This window comes from Tiliqua scincoides, chromosome 6, assembly GCF_035046505.1.
Source record: "Tiliqua scincoides isolate rTilSci1 chromosome 6, rTilSci1.hap2, whole genome shotgun sequence".
In the NCBI taxonomy this organism is placed as follows: domain Eukaryota; kingdom Metazoa; phylum Chordata; class Lepidosauria; order Squamata; family Scincidae; genus Tiliqua; species Tiliqua scincoides.
In genome coordinates, this window is record NC_089826.1 from 12,332,578 (window position 1) to 12,346,660 (window position 14,083).

Sequence of the window (14,083 nt, forward strand, 5' to 3'; positions counted from 1 at the left end):
TCCAAGATCAAATGAGATTAAGCATGTGTGTTGAGCTGCTGTAAATTCTCCCATGACTGCAGCGGTGTGATGAAAGAAGCAGCACCTTTGCAACTTCTATCGTGTCACACAGCTCTAAAGGCAGCAAAAGCTCTTTTCCCCACTTTTGGAATATCGTCACTCTAGGTCTACTTGCATCTGATAGGTTAAATTTCCACCTCTTGCTTTCACAGTGTCTGGTCCTTTCCCTGTCAGTTCTACTCCTGAACCTTCTGCTTCACTCTTCATTCTTCACACTCTAACTCATTCCTTTACCCTGGCTTCCTTCTCTTGACCCCAGTATTCAACAAGGTCTCTGTAAGTAAGGCAGACAATGACTTAACATTAGCTCTCTTGCTTTTCACTACAACCAGTTTTCCAGGTGACTGGTAATCCAACTAGCACCAAGTTAATAAGTAATTTCTTTTGCCTGACTTGAGAACACAAGTTCTCAAGTCAGATGCAAATTTAGGCTGACCTTGAGGCAGATAGCTGCTTCTTGTGTTATTCAGATATTGAAATAAGGTACTATTGCCTAATAATTATCAACATGCAACCTGGCTTTAACTGCTGCATGCAATAGTCTTGTTTTTGCTGTACACTTAAGTGATAGAAAGTCACAATTGGATACAGCTTTTTTCTGTATATACATATAAGTAAATCCTGTGATGCAGTAATTGCACCTGAAAGTCTTCACATGGTTTGCATGTTAGGAATTTTGTCATTTCTTCATATCCTTGCTTAAACCGATCCTATACCTCTCCCTGTCTCCCCATGTGCATCGGAGTGTGCCACCTCCGTATATGAAGCGCATACACCATCTCACAGAGAAAATGCCTGGGACAGCGTTGGGTGTACAAAGTGAATGAGGAAGGAGGAAGTGCAACTTTTTAAAAACTTTGGTTGTCTTTCTTCCCTGTACCCCCCAGCTTGTTTGTCTCTCTGAAGCCACTTTTGGCTGTTGAAAGGATGTCCCAGGTCAACATTGCTGGATTCTGTATTATTGTCAGCTGCGAAGCAGTGCCTTTGGCTGACAGTGCGCAGAACAGCACCATTTATCATGGTAATTACATGTCCTCCCCCACTTCTTCCACAGCAGTCGCCAATATGAAGCACCACTTGAAGGTAACGTGGTAAGCCAAGATGTAATGTTGAAACGTCAAGAGGAGGAGATGATGCAGCTGCAAGCTAAAATAGCCCTCCGGCAGTCTCGACTAAGTCTGTACCCTGGAGATGTCGTGAGGCCAACCGTTCTTGATATGACTATTGATCCCCTGAGAGAAATTGCATTGGAAACAGCCATGACCCAAAGGAAACTAAGGGTAAATATTTAGGTATTTGTTCTGTCATGAACTTCAAGAGCAAATGTGCAAACTTGTAGATGCAAAATATCAGAGCCACTGTTTATCCTTAACCTCTAAAGTGCACCTTGTTTTTAAGGAGCTGCAAATTAGTAATTTCAACTTGCTTTTATGAGAGTAGTGTATTGGTGCATCATGACACACAGTTTGGTAAACGTTGACCTAGGGTCTTTGGTAGTAAACTGAACAGGAAAAAAAAGACCCCCAATTAAGCCATTTCTGCGAAATGTTGCATATACACAACAGGGATCAAATGTGTACACCTGTGGGCTGGGCAGAAGTGGCTTTTAAGAGGCATAACAGATGGATTGAAAATGGCTTCATGTGAGAAATGTGAGAAATCGTCTAGTGGCTGCTACTGTTCTTTTAAAACACACATGTAAAAAACGTGTTCAGGGTGTCTTATAATGGATAAATTAACGCAATAGTCCTGTCCAAGTTTGGAGAGGCAAAACAAAGTCAACTTTATGGTAGAATGGTGGCCTTTAATCATCTGTTTTGGAAAACTATCAAACAAACACAATGAACTAAAATACATATAGCAAGATGTATAATTATTAGTTATGTTCTATTAATAGCTTTGAAGAACTGTGGGAAGTTGTACCACACTACAGACCCAAAAAAAATTGTATTGAGGTGGGGAGAGGAGGGGAGGGAAGATCTTGAATTGGGTGATGGTTCCATTTGTTTTATTATTGTTGCTACTGTACTAAAGAATATATACCACTTTTCAGCAAAAATGTTCTTTGGGTTTACATAGCAAAATAAATTTTAAAAAATTGTTCCTTGTTCCAAAGGGGCTCAAAATATTTTTTTAAAAAATAGATATGATGGAGACACCACCAAGCAGCCACTGGAAAAATGATGCAGTATCATGGGATGAACAGGGAGAGCTCCCTGCAAAACTTAGTGCTTTGCTCCCCCACTAGCTATGCCACTGGTTGTAGTATTTGGCCATGAGAGGGGGGGTATAACTATTCTAGTCTAGGATGCAAACCCCTTGTATTTTTTAAAGAATGTCAGCATCTGTGCTACCAAGATTTTGTCTCTCAATCCCTGGTTGATTGTATACTGAATACTAAGATGAGATTCTCTGGCTTTCAGAATTTCTTTGGCCCTGAATTTGTGAAAACAACCATTGAGCCATTCACCTCCTTGGACCTGCCAAAGTCAATTTTGGTAAGATATCAACTAGTACCAATGATATATACCATTGGTAGTAGTGATATGTAATTTACTACTTCCCTCTTTCAGTCTCCTTCTTGGCCTCTATCTTCCCTGCATACCACAGAACTGTTAATATTGGCTGATCTGCTTTGACACCTCAGTGGACCTTAGCAGGCAGAAGTCCTGTAGCTGCCATTGGCTTTACTTCTCTGGGCAACCTTGGTCCCAGATATCTGCATCCTAATGATTGATTTCCTAGATTGAAATTTGTAATCCATTTGCAACTTTTAGTAATATTGTTAAATGCTACTTAGATATTATGAACTTTTGGCAAGCTCTCTAGAGATAGGAGCATTGTTTTAATTTTTAAAAGGTTATTTGGTGGTTTTTACTGTAAAATTAATTTTTAATTTTTTTATGAATTGTAACTGTCCTTTAGTACCATTATGGTAGAGAGGGACATTCCATTTTAAAATTCACAGGATATTTGCCACTAATGAAACTCAGTCACTGGTATGCTGTTCTGCAGACTTGGTGGTGAGCAGTTTTTTGTTTCATGAAATGCAGAACAAGAAAGGGAAGAATGAAGACACTCGCCGGAAAGTCAATGTCATGCTACTAAGTGGACAGAGGTTGGAGTTGACCTGTGATACAAAGACTGTCTGCAAAGATGTATTTGATATGGTGGTGGCCCATATCGGTTTAGTGGAACATCATTTGTTTGGCTTGGCTACCGTAAAAGGTAAGGACAGCAGTCTAACTGTGGGCCGGTGATGGCTTTAGCAGCAAGCACCAAGTTACAGCTGAGAATGGGCCATCCCAGATAGAATTTCCTCAATACAAGCACAGTGCTTTTCAAGAGAGATGGTTCATTCATTCTGCTGTGAGTAATCATGTTCTGTGTATGAACATGAGCAGGTGTGGTGTAGAGTAGACAAAGACAGAGAAGATCTGGATTCAAATCTCCACTCAACTATTGTTGGCCTTGGGCGAATCACAATCTCTCAAGCTCACCTATATCACAGGGTTATTGTGGTGCAGAAGGGGTAGGGCTATGTCCACTGTGTCCTGAGCTCCTGGGAAGAAGGGTGGGATGTAAATCTCACACACAGGTTAATGTGTGAACCAACTTTTAGTAACCTTAAGAACATAAGAGCCCTGCTGGATAATTTAGCATCTTGGTTCCCACTGTAGCCAGCAAGCTGCCTCAAGGAAAGCTCACAAGCAGGACATGAAGGCAAGAATGAAGGCAGGACATGAAGGCAACACCAGCATGTGGTATTTGGTGGCCCACTGCGTTTGACAATCATGACTATTAGACCTCTTGATAGACATTGAGAGACCTCTTTAGTACACATGAGTTTGTCGAATGTAAGTGCACATAGCCTTTTCTTAATAAGACCCCAAAAGAGATAAATAGCCCTGAGTAACAAATCAAAATCAAGAGAACATCTGCTTATTAAGTCCTTTTATTCCAAAAGGTTTTGGATGACAGCCTTTTCTGAAGGGATAAAATGTTATGTGAAAATCAAGGCAGCTGGAACCTTTCTTATTTAACACCCACTCCAGAATAGTGGCCGATGACAAGCTGAGATTCAGATGGCCAGAGTTTCATTTAACAGTATGCTTAGAGCAGGGCAGCGAGATCCTGCCTCTCTCTAGAGGCCACTCTAGGAGCTTGAACCTGAGGTTGCAAAAGCTTGGCGCAGCATGGTGTCTCATTTTGGTGCCTGGAACTTTACTTAAAATTTTTTTAAAATTTTCCTTTTATTTTTTTGTTAACTGTGACTTTCTTCCAAGGAAGTCGGCATGCAGGGTTCTGCCTAGCCTGCTGTTTTCATCACTGGGAAGTAGGTTACACTGAGAGATGATTATTGACCAAAGGCCACCCAGTAGACTTCATGGTAATTTGAACCTAGGTTCCCATAAGTAGTAATCTAATCACTATACTATACTGGCTCTCTTGCAAAAGGCATTTATGTGTCTAACAACTGAATCCTAACTATTTCCCCCAAGCAGTCATGCCACGAGAGCAGGCACTGCATTCTGTGGGGGCAGGGGGGCAGCCATGGAGGTCTCCTCCAGATAAGGGAACATGTATTCCCTTAACCTGGGGTGAGCCTCCGTTAGTCCAATGGATTCCCTCAGATATGCGCCAGCTGCTTTGCTGGCATAGGTCCAAGGTAGTAAGGGAGAGGCATTGGGAGGGGAACCAGACAAGGATATTGGCGCAAGTTGCTACTGCCGATTATATGCCCCATTCCACCCCCTTCCTTCCTGGACACTCCCCAGTTCCTCTCCACCCCATTCTGACCACCCCTATCGCTGTTTTACCGGCTCTTGACAGGAGCAGTGGACTTAGGTGGCAGGGCTGCCGTGCCACTGCCGCCGCCACTTAAGGCAGCATTCACAAAATGGATGCGATTGGTGCCCTGCGTATGCCATTGGCAGCCATTTTACAACAGCAGAACACCGTTGTAAAACCCTCCATGCGCTGACCCATGCGCTGACCCAGTCCTAGTTAGGATTGAACTACTCAAGATTTGATGATGTCTTATATAAACTCTCACCTAATGCTGGTGCATTCTTCAGCTCATGCAAAGGCTTTGCTTCTGCTGACTGGGATAGATCTACAGTCAGCCTGCACATTATGTGTTCCAACATTGGTACATAAAACCAAAATTGCATATAGCTGAAACTCCCTTAAAGCCACCAAATACATACTGTCTCTTTAATAACTAAGGGTGCAATCCTAACCAACTTTCCAGCATTGACCTAGTCACAATGCAGCCCCAATGTAAGGTAACAAACATTCCATAACCTTGAGGAGGCCCTCTTGACTGCCTTCCCACTGCAGGGTGCTGTGCATGCCACATTGGCACAGCTATGTCAGTGCTGGAAAGTTGGTTAGGATTGTGCCCTATATGCACAATATGGGAACTGAGGGAAGAGTAGTTTCATTCTGTCACTTCAGGTTTGCTCTTCAGGGTCATAAATGGAGTTCATCCAATGGCAGGCAGAATCCACTGCACTATTTATTGGTTTTCGCTGTCTTTTTTGGGGGGGGACGGGGACGGTGAGTGCATATTCAATACTTGCACAAATTCAAGTCTGTTGTGCACAAGATGCAGGCCAACTGCACAATAGTAATCCCTGTTACAGTCTACAGCAATTTTTTGTTCATTTACCCACATATTCAGTTTGTAGTGGTTTATGCTCTTCAACCTCTGTGCTTTAAGAAAAACAGCTTGGGAGTGTGTTAGAGAAGATGTTTCAAGTAGTTACATAGCTCTGTGATTCTGGCCATAGAGAGTCGGATAGAGCAGGGGTGCCCAAACCCCGGCCCGGGGGCCACTTGCGGTCCTCAGGGACTCCCAACGCGGCCCACGGGAAGCCCCCAGTCTCCAATGAGACTCTGGCCCTCTGGAGACTTGCTGGAGCCCATGCTTGCCCTACGCAAGTGCTCTCAGCATGAGGGTGACTGTTCAAACTTTCACATGAGCTGTGGGATGAGGGCTCCCTCCACTGCTTGTTTCACGTCTGGGATGCAGTAGCGGCAGCAAAGGAAAGACCAACCTTGCTTTGTGCAAGGCCTTTTGTAGACCTTGAGCTATTGCAAGACCTTCATTCAGTCATAGAAGTTCCATCTCTAATATATTAATGTATGTAAATTTATTCAAATTCAAAATGTAAATTAATTCTTTTTTCCCCGGCCCCCAACACAGTGTCAGAGAGATGATGTGGCCCTCCTGCCAAAAAGTTTGGACACCCCTGTGTTAGAGGAATAACTCTTGATTGACTGAAGATGCCTTGTTAATTTTTTATTTTCTCTTTCTCTCTGTAACAGACAATGAATTTTTCTTCATTGATCCAGAGTTAAAACTAACTAAAGTTGCTCCTGAAGGGTGGAAAGAGGAACCAAAGAAAAAGGGCAAAAACGTGATCAACTTCACCTTGTTCTTCCGCATTAAGTTCTTTGTGGACGATATTAGTTTGATACAGTAAGTGCATTTCCAGGCTGTTTTTACTTTTATTTCCGCTATATCCATCACATCCATCAGTGGCTTCTTCAGGGGAATCTGATGTTCTCCTTAAATGAGATTTCTCCCCACAAGCTGCATACTTTTTGTGCTGATTCACTGAAAGAGGAATTGTAATGAGAGTGAACTGTGAACCAGGCCATGTTCAAAACTTGCTTCTCCCCTGAGGTGGCCTTGGGCAGCTTGCTTAGCACTTCAGTTCCTTGTGCTTACAGGGTCTGAAAGGAAGTATGGAGATAATGAAGCAATACCATTATCACCATTGTTGATACATCCAAAAGAGCAAACAGCTGGTTCGTACCTGCCTTCCAAAACCAAACTAGAAACGATGATTTGAAACACATACTTCGTGAGAAGTTCTCGAGGAAATTGGTCAGGCAGATTTGTTTAGAAATGATCACTGTTTGTTTCATGCTGGAATAATAAATTTCAAGACATTTAGCCTCATTTTTCCTTCTCATGGATATGACAATCTTGTAATATAAGTTAGATAATGAAAATGTATGTGTTGTAGTTTATATTCTGTTACACAGGTCTACACACATTTTGCTGTCTGAGAAGTTAGACCTATTCTTGGGTATATTGGGGAGGCAGACTGCTGCTTCCTCACAAGGAAGCTGCTGGAATCAGCATATAACGTGGCTATGCTGTACCCCCAAAACTAGAGCCAGTCAGGCAAAACCGATGCCATTTTTTATTCAGCACCCCAAATATACCCAAGAATAGGTCTGATGTTTGCGAAAGCAAAATGTGTGTAGGCCTGTGTAATATTTATGTCTCTTGATGCTGTTTAAATCAGGGCAGACTACATTGTCTGAACGTCCAGTGCGACATGCAGACTACATAATCTGCATGTCCAATGTGAGACTCTGAAACAGAGTGCTTCCATGGCATGTCCTAACCTGCTTTTTTCAGGGAGCACTTCTCTGGACTGCCTGGTTTCATATTAAATGCCAAACTCTGAGAAATCCCCATTCAGGTGGGTGCTGCACCATCTTTGTAATCTTTTGTAAAAGGCTAAACCTAGTCTCTGACACGCTTCCTTATTTTTGTACTGAAGTCTGATCAATCGGTAGTGTGAACTGATATGTCAACAAGGGGAATCTTCATCTTGATCAATCCATGTGTATCTGTTGTGTACATGCTACATAATGTGTGTTCTTTTTTTTTTTCTGCCAGGCACACTCTGACATGTCATCAGTATTACCTGCAGTTAAGAAAAGATCTCCTGGAGGAGAAGATGCACTGTGAGGATGAGACAGCCTTATTGCTAGCTTCACTGGCCCTCCAGGCAGAATATGGAGATTACCAGGCTGAAGTAAGAGTGTTCTTTCATATGTGGCTAACTTCCTGGTTGTGTGTCCCATTTTTTTTTACCTGCCTGTTATGTGCCTGCCTCCAGAACACACCTGAATTGTTCTGGAGGCTTCATAGATCTGCTGAATTGAAGCAGAAAAAACAGAACACTGCCACAACTTTTATATCAAGTTGGTTGTCAATCAAAGATAAAGCCTGAAATCAGAAAATCTTCTCCATCCAGTATCTTGAAACCAAACTGATCTAGATTTTTTTTGGATCTGAATGCAACACTAAAGGAAATTGAAAATTTCCTGCTAATATCATGGAAGAATAGGCTTGAGGCCAGACTTAACTAATAGGATAGTGAACTGGTGATATGTATTTCTTTGCTGGAGCAAGTATTCCTACATGCAGTTAAGAATGCATTTGTAATACCACTATGCACACGACACAATCCATCCAAGTGTGGGTGCAGAGCCATTCACAAAAGGATTGACACTGAGCCTGCACATGACCGATCTCGTCTGATCTCAGAAGCTAAGCAGGGTCAGGCCTGGTTAGTACTTGGATAGGAGACCGCTTGGGAATACCGGGTGCTGTAGGCTTATACCTTAGTCTTTCGAGATTGAAAGTTGCCAACCAACCTTTTGACACTGAGCCTTATTGTTGCCTGTTACCCCTGGTCCATGCAGCTCAATGCCCAGTCCATTTTCAGGAAACTTACACCAGGACTGTAGGGAGAGCTGTGTTGGAACAGAAAAAGACACACTCCTTCCCAATAAAGATGTAGGTGCTGTGGTGGGTGCAGACACTATAGTGGAGGGGCGAGGAAATTACATGCCCTGTACCAGTTTCTCCACATGCAGCTATTATGCTTACCCTGGAGTGGGTTATCATGCCTAGAAACTGTTTTTACTCTTGATGCTTCTCTGCGCAGGTGCATGGCCTGTCTTATTTCAGACTGGAGCATTATGTGCCTGCTAGAGTGATGGAAAACCTGGACCTTTCTAATGTAAAAGAAGAATTGCCAAAACTGCATAGCTCCTATGTTGGTGCTTCTGAAAAAGAGGCAGAATTGGAATTTCTTAAGGTGAGTCCGGATAAAGTGTAGAATTCACTTGTTCACATGTGTAGTGTTTTCCAAAGAAGTAACTGGGTAGAAGACAGCCATGGTGCCAAGTGGAAAGAGAGATAAAATGGGGGCCGCTTCATATATGATGGAAAAATTGTTTCCCCAGTTTTGATAGTTTGCTTGACCATATGTTTTAACACTTGAAGGGGAGGCACACACACAAATATACGAGGAATACTCTCGCAGGAACTACAGGTGCAGCCTGTTCATCCACGTTAGTTCCGTTCCATGACTCGGCGTGATTAACAAAAAACACGTTGTGCTAAATTCCATAGAGTTACGCAAATACACTGCAGCCTGACACTTCCGGATGGAAGGAAACTAAGGCAGCTATTATCAGTCTCCTCCCCTTTGTACTCAGCCCTCCCTGTTGCCAGCTGTCCTGCTGAGCTTTTAAGAGTCCAGCCCTATGCGTTTTTACTCAGACGTAAGCCCCATTCCAGTCAATGGGGCTTACTCCCAGGAAAGTGTGGATTGTAGGCTAAATCACATGTTTTGCTTACTGGGAATGCTTGCTTGTGTCGGTGATAGCCTGCACCATCACAGTGGGGGGTTGCTTGTGTCGGTGATTGCCTGCACCCTTAATCCCCATCCTTAAGATTTATGGAGTTTTGCACGAATCTTTTTTGCGGCTTTAGCAAACTTTGCTACTTGATAGGTGATAGTAACATCTGTACCCGCAAGCAAACTGCATAGCTGAACAGGCAAGGTCTATCATGCAATAGTCTAAGTATACCAGCAAGAAATTGATTCCTAGGATGCTCATACAAGGGACAACTAAATAAATAGTGAAAGATATCGTCAATAACCCCTAGTCCACATAGACAAACTCTTTGATAAAAGGGGGTATTATTATATTTCCCTTCCAACCAGGCCGATGGCATACATTGAAAGCGACGGGCCGTAAATGCTTTTCGTAACGGGGCAGCAGTTAAATTTATAAAATAATTTTCCAAACCAAAGATGTTTTATAAACATGAAACCAAAATGCAGGTGACATTTGGGAAATAATACATAAATCCATCCTCTTAGAATAAAGGCTAATTTTTTCTTTGAGTAAGATTGCCTGCACCATGAGGAGGGAATTCGGCAAACACTCCCTGGGTTTTTTAAAGCAATCCCCTCTGTTGCTACCACACCTGCCCCTGTGTGTGTGTGAGTGAGAGAGAGAGAGCAAGAGGGAGAAAGCGAGCTCCACCTTGCGGCACGTGTTCTGGCTACAGAGGTTTTCCGCCCCCCCTTCCCCTTTTCAGCCTCTTTGCTGGCTCAGGGGCTCCAGGAATGTTACTGTTGCTTGCATGGGGAACATCTTCCAGGGCTCCAGGGCTGTTTCCCTGCCTGGGTGAGGCGGAGCCTTTTTGCAGTGTTTTAGGCTGCCTGGAAACGGGGCGGGGGGGGGGAGCTGCCAGCACAGGGCAAAGGAGGCAAAGGTGTGTGTGACTTTCAGTACCCCCACCCCATTCGCATTGAGACAAATCAGATTAAAAAATCCATGGATAAATAGGCTGCACCTGTACAGTTGGCTATACATTTTCCAGGGTTTGGTTCCCAGCTTATTTGCATAGATGGATGTCCCCTTTAAACACTGTAGAAGGAATATGGTGGACATACTGTGGAAGAGTGAAGAGATCCTGTAATTTATGTTTGAAGGCACTACAGACCTTCTCTCTCGAACTGGGCTTCCAGTAGGCTTCAGTTCCTCACCTCCTGCACTGCACTGCCCCGTGCTCTGTTCTGACAGCAAGATGGAACTTCAGGCTTCAGTGGCACCATCTAGGCTGCAGTGCCAGTCAGCTGACCTGAATGCCTAACCCCAGTGCACCCGTCACTACAAAGCTTGGATCTCAGAGCTATCTCTTTGATCAGAGTTGCTTATTGGTCTTGTGAAGACTCTGCCTATCTCCTCTGCTCTCCTTTCCTTTCCCCTGATTGCAACCTCTGTTCATGCCTGCTGTTTAACTACTTCACAACTGCCTCTGGTCCACTGAATTCTGATTTGCCCTCCCTGGAAAGGAGCCTTTTACCAGTTCTGTCTGTGCCCCCATCTCTGGCTCCTTAGACCCGGATCTGCCTGTACCTGGAACCTGATCTTGCCTTGGATGGCCGGTCAATTCCCTTTGCGCTCTAGAACTCAGTAGCCTGGGACAGACCATTCTTGACACCTGACAGAAGAACACCTGGAATGTCATTATTCCCACTGATCTCTACTTTTCTAGTCTCTCTGACCACAGGGGTCTCTGACCACTTTTTCCAGGTTTGTGGCTGCTGCTTTTAACTAAATGGAGCAGTATCTATCAGCGCAGCACCCAAGAAAAATGTTACATGTGAGCTCCAATGAATTTGGGTGGTCCAAAGGCAGTAAGTGACTAGAGAATAGATCTGATTGCAAGGCACTTAAAAAAAATTTTAAACCCCTCAATATCATTTCTGATTTTGCTGTCAGCTTCCTGAACAACTTTTCTCATAAATGTTTCTCCCTCTTACTTTGTGTAGATTTGCCAAAGATTGACTGAATATGGTGTTCATTTTCATCGTGTCCTGCCAGAGAAGAAATCCCAGACTGGAATTTTGTTGGGGGTCTGCCCCAAAGGAGTCCTCATTTTTGAAGTTCATAACGGAATCCGTACGCCTGTCCTTCGCTTCCCCTGGAGAGAAACAAAGAAAATATCCTTTAGTGTACGTCGGTGTCATCTCTTTCACAGAATCGAACTAAATGTTTGTTCACTTTTCACGCCCACCTCCTTCCAATTGATGTGTGTACCACATTGTCCAAATTATAGTTTGCCAAGAGCAAAGAGCAGGACAGAACACGATGCTCTACACTGCGCAGTAAATTGGTTACAAATGTAAACCATATGCCTCGAGCAAGAAGTCATATGATGCAAAGGGAGGGGGAACGGAGGAGTGGGTGAAGAGACCTGGGGTTGCTGGTCAATCTGACCGCATCCAATTGCTCCTGAACCAGAAGAGAAATCTTATTCAGTGAAAACATTCAAGGAAAAAAAAGTGGTGCATTTCTCCTGAGACTCTACTGCTCCAGAATGAGTGGGGGACTGCATGTGTGATTACTCTCTTCCCTCCGCCCTAAACCCACACATGTACTCTATCTGTTTGGTTGAAACCATTTTATTTGGGTGACTGCTTAATTAGCATTCCCCTGTGGTGTGTTGCTTTTGTGTGCCTCTAATTTATATTAACCTCTCAATTCAGTCATTTATTGTTTTGGACAGGGGTCTCTAAACTTTTCAGCCGAAGGGCCACATCAAATATCGGACACTGTGTTGGGGGCCAGAAAAAAGAAATATAAAATTTAAATAAATACATTAGAGATCTAACTTAGAATGAATAAATGAACGGGCTCAAATGTCCAGGATTTCTCCAAGCATGAACACAGCTCAAAAAATAAAGTACACACTTAAATGGACCCCCATTCCCCCTCCCCACAAGCACACCTCTGGTTGTGTTTGGTCAACTGGGCCAGAGTCTCTCAGGGGATCAGAGGCTGGCCGCGGGCTGGATAGAGGCTCACTGGAGGCCGCATCTGGCCCCCGGGCTGGGGTTTGGAGACCCCTGGTTTTGGGGATTGGGATTTTTTATGTGTTTTTTAATTATAATAATTGTATTTCTGTATATTTCAATTGTTTTAAGCTGCCTTGTGGACTTCTTAGGAAGTTTAAAAGTGGGATAGACATCTGTTAAATACGCAAATATAAATATCAAAAGCTTTCTGCTCATGTCAGGAACTTAGCTGCTACCAGGCTACTAAGCTGTGAGGCTGACTGAAGTAGCTGTTTTGAGTGGTGCATTGGGGGGTGTGCTGAGCTGACAACGGATGTCTCATGTCATTTACCCATGACCCTCTATCAACCCACCACTCACCAAGCCACTTCAATCAGCTCTCCAACCCTCTTCCTGCGCATTGAGAGTGAGAGAGGCAGCACATTATTCTGTTCACTTTTCATGAGCAATCAGAACAGGATTGCTTTGCTCTGCAACCTCCTCCTCCTTCGTACCGAGCAAGAAGCCTGCTCATCTCCTTATTTTCAGCCTGCCGCCACGTCTTCTCTCTTCCTTCATCCAGTCCTGTGGAAACAAACAGGATGAGTGCAGGATGCTAGCGCACTCTTGTCATGTGCTGCTCAACTGTTTCAAATAGGGCTGACGTGAGCAAGAGGAGGGAGGAGGCAGCTGATTTGAAGATATGTGGAAGTGGGAGGGCTCTGGATCAGTACACTTAAGTCATTTCTGCTCAACATTGCATATACACAACAGGGACCAAATGCATGCGCCTGTGGGCCGGGCACTTTGCCTCCTTCTCCACCCACCACTTCTGTGAGTGGCAGGGCAAGGGGCAAGAGGGAGGCAGAGTCTACAACAGTGATGGTGTGGTACATGCGCACTAAGAAGGGAGGTTTCAGCCAGCAGGGATGGTGGATCTGTCCCTGTTCAGGGGTGCATCCACTCAGATTTCTCTCACGTCCTACTTTTTTACATCCAGGGAGTTTATTGTTAATAAACTGCGTATGTATCAAATATACAATCCGTCACTTGCACCCTGAACTGATACAGTTTCACGAGAACCGCACCTCGTGCTTTTTCTGATAACATCAATTGGTTCTGAGTGTCTCCAGCATAAAAAGGAACAATCTAGCCAAAGTAAAGCACTTCTAAATTCCACTGATTTCAGTGAGCACATTGTTTAATTTTGGCTGAATCGTGCTCAACGTTTATTTTCTTTTCCGCTTTGTCCCGCATCCAGTCTTGAGTCGTATGTCGTATATCCTTCCATTACGTTGGAGGGTCTTTTCACTTGCTGTTTTCTGGCATCTTAGTTGTGCATGCTGTAATGTGGGAGTGTGGCACAAGTGCCATGGGTCCGGTCCGTGCTTTTAGGCATGTTGATGAGGCAGTACTTTGAATTGGGCAGTTGCATTTGGGACTTGGACACTGGAAGGTGAACAACACATTTAGGTCTGTAGATACATTTATAGTCATATCCCACTTTTCATTTGTGAACAGCAAAGAGGCTTATACGATTGCAAAGACAAATGTAAATCAAACAATTA

General features: G+C 43.7%; 1 protein-coding gene across 1 annotated transcript in view; it reads left to right on the forward strand.

The window, feature by feature from the left end:
• PTPN13 (protein tyrosine phosphatase non-receptor type 13) overlaps window positions 1-14,083 on the forward strand; it is a 159,943-nt gene that overhangs the window by 87,235 nt on the left and 58,625 nt on the right. The window contains exons 10-16 of the mRNA XM_066632158.1: window positions 1,115-1,340; window positions 2,484-2,558; window positions 3,114-3,288; window positions 6,394-6,547; window positions 7,766-7,904; window positions 8,823-8,975; window positions 11,511-11,693. Of these exons, the coding sequence (XP_066488255.1) occupies window positions 1,115-1,340; window positions 2,484-2,558; window positions 3,114-3,288; window positions 6,394-6,547; window positions 7,766-7,904; window positions 8,823-8,975; window positions 11,511-11,693 (1,105 nt within the window). The remainder of the gene's footprint in view (window positions 1-1,114; window positions 1,341-2,483; window positions 2,559-3,113; window positions 3,289-6,393; window positions 6,548-7,765; window positions 7,905-8,822; window positions 8,976-11,510; window positions 11,694-14,083) is intronic.